The 1,136-nt window shown below is 36.1% G+C and overlaps 1 protein-coding gene across 1 annotated transcript in view; it reads left to right on the top strand.

The window, feature by feature from the left end:
* Window positions 1–451, top strand: part of LOC104780247 (protein CDI-like) — a 5,715-nt gene extending 5,264 nt beyond the window's left edge. The window contains exon 3 of the mRNA XM_019244295.1: window positions 97–451. Within this exon, the coding sequence (XP_019099840.1) occupies window positions 97–162 (66 nt within the window). The 3' untranslated portion in view covers window positions 163–451. The remainder of the gene's footprint in view (window positions 1–96) is intronic.

Genomic DNA, 1,136 nt, shown 5'->3' with positions numbered 1-1,136 from the left:
GTTGTCGAGAACGATCCAACCACGCAGCCTAAGGCGGTGCATTACACTCGGGGAGGGCCTTGGTTCGATGCTTGCAAGGATTGCGAGTTTGCGGATCTCTGGCTTAATGAATTGGAAGAGTACAGCAAAGAGAACAAGAAAGAAGCCGATAACGCAAATTAGAAAGAATGAAGTAAGAAGAAGAATAGGTATGTTACTATATATATGTTGTTACTTGCAAACGAATTAATAGCGTTTCCCTAAATATTTCGCTGCATGGGTTATATATTGTTTTTTTGGCTTTGTATCATTTAGTCTTGTGGAGGGATATGGAATTTTATCTCATTAAATTCGTCAAACCATTCGCAAAAATAATACCAATGTTAAGGTCATCATGGTCCATAATAATCTTTTCGTTTGTTTGCTGTTGTACATTTACTGGTATTTTATTTGTAATTTCTCTCATATGAATAAATTAAGCAACTTATTTGATATGTGACATTATGTACCACTTCTTTTAAGTTGATTTATAATGAGCATTAGCTCAACATTTATAAAACACTACCAACAAAGATGGGTGAATAATGATAATTAATAAGCTAGCATTCGTTCTAAAAACGTTTTACTTTTTCGAATAAATTTTATATTTTATGCAAAAAAAAATAATTAATAACCTAGCAAAGCATTTTACATTGTATTTCCATCACTAACAGCATCTAAAGCCATCTGATACTTCCAATCAATACCATTGAAGAAAATACTAATCAATTGCACCTCTGAGAACCCATGATGCGGACAATCTCTCTGGTATGCTTTGAACCTCACCCAAGCAGCTTTGTAAGATTCAGCAGGTCCTTGTCTAAAGGTGGAGAGCTTAATCCTCAGTTCATCAGACATCGCATCATCATAGAAGTAGTTCAATAATGCCACTTTGATGTCATTCCAGGTCTTCAGAGATCCTGGTATGAGTTGTCTTATTCAATGAGACGCTTTCCCAACAAGAGAGTAGGGGAAAAGCTTGCAGAAGAGATAGTACTATGTGACTCCATTAGCCTTTATGCTTGTGATTATATCCTCAAAATGCTCAATATGGTCTAGAGGCTTCTCATGGGGCAAATTCTGGAATGACCTTTGTCGAACAAGAGCAAAGTAGGCAG

The sequence above is a fragment of the Camelina sativa genome, chromosome 4, assembly GCF_000633955.1.
Source record: "Camelina sativa cultivar DH55 chromosome 4, Cs, whole genome shotgun sequence".
NCBI lineage: Eukaryota > Viridiplantae > Streptophyta > Magnoliopsida > Brassicales > Brassicaceae > Camelina > Camelina sativa.
The sequence above is the reverse complement of the archived record's forward strand: the minus strand, read 5'-3'. Positions and strand labels throughout refer to the sequence as shown.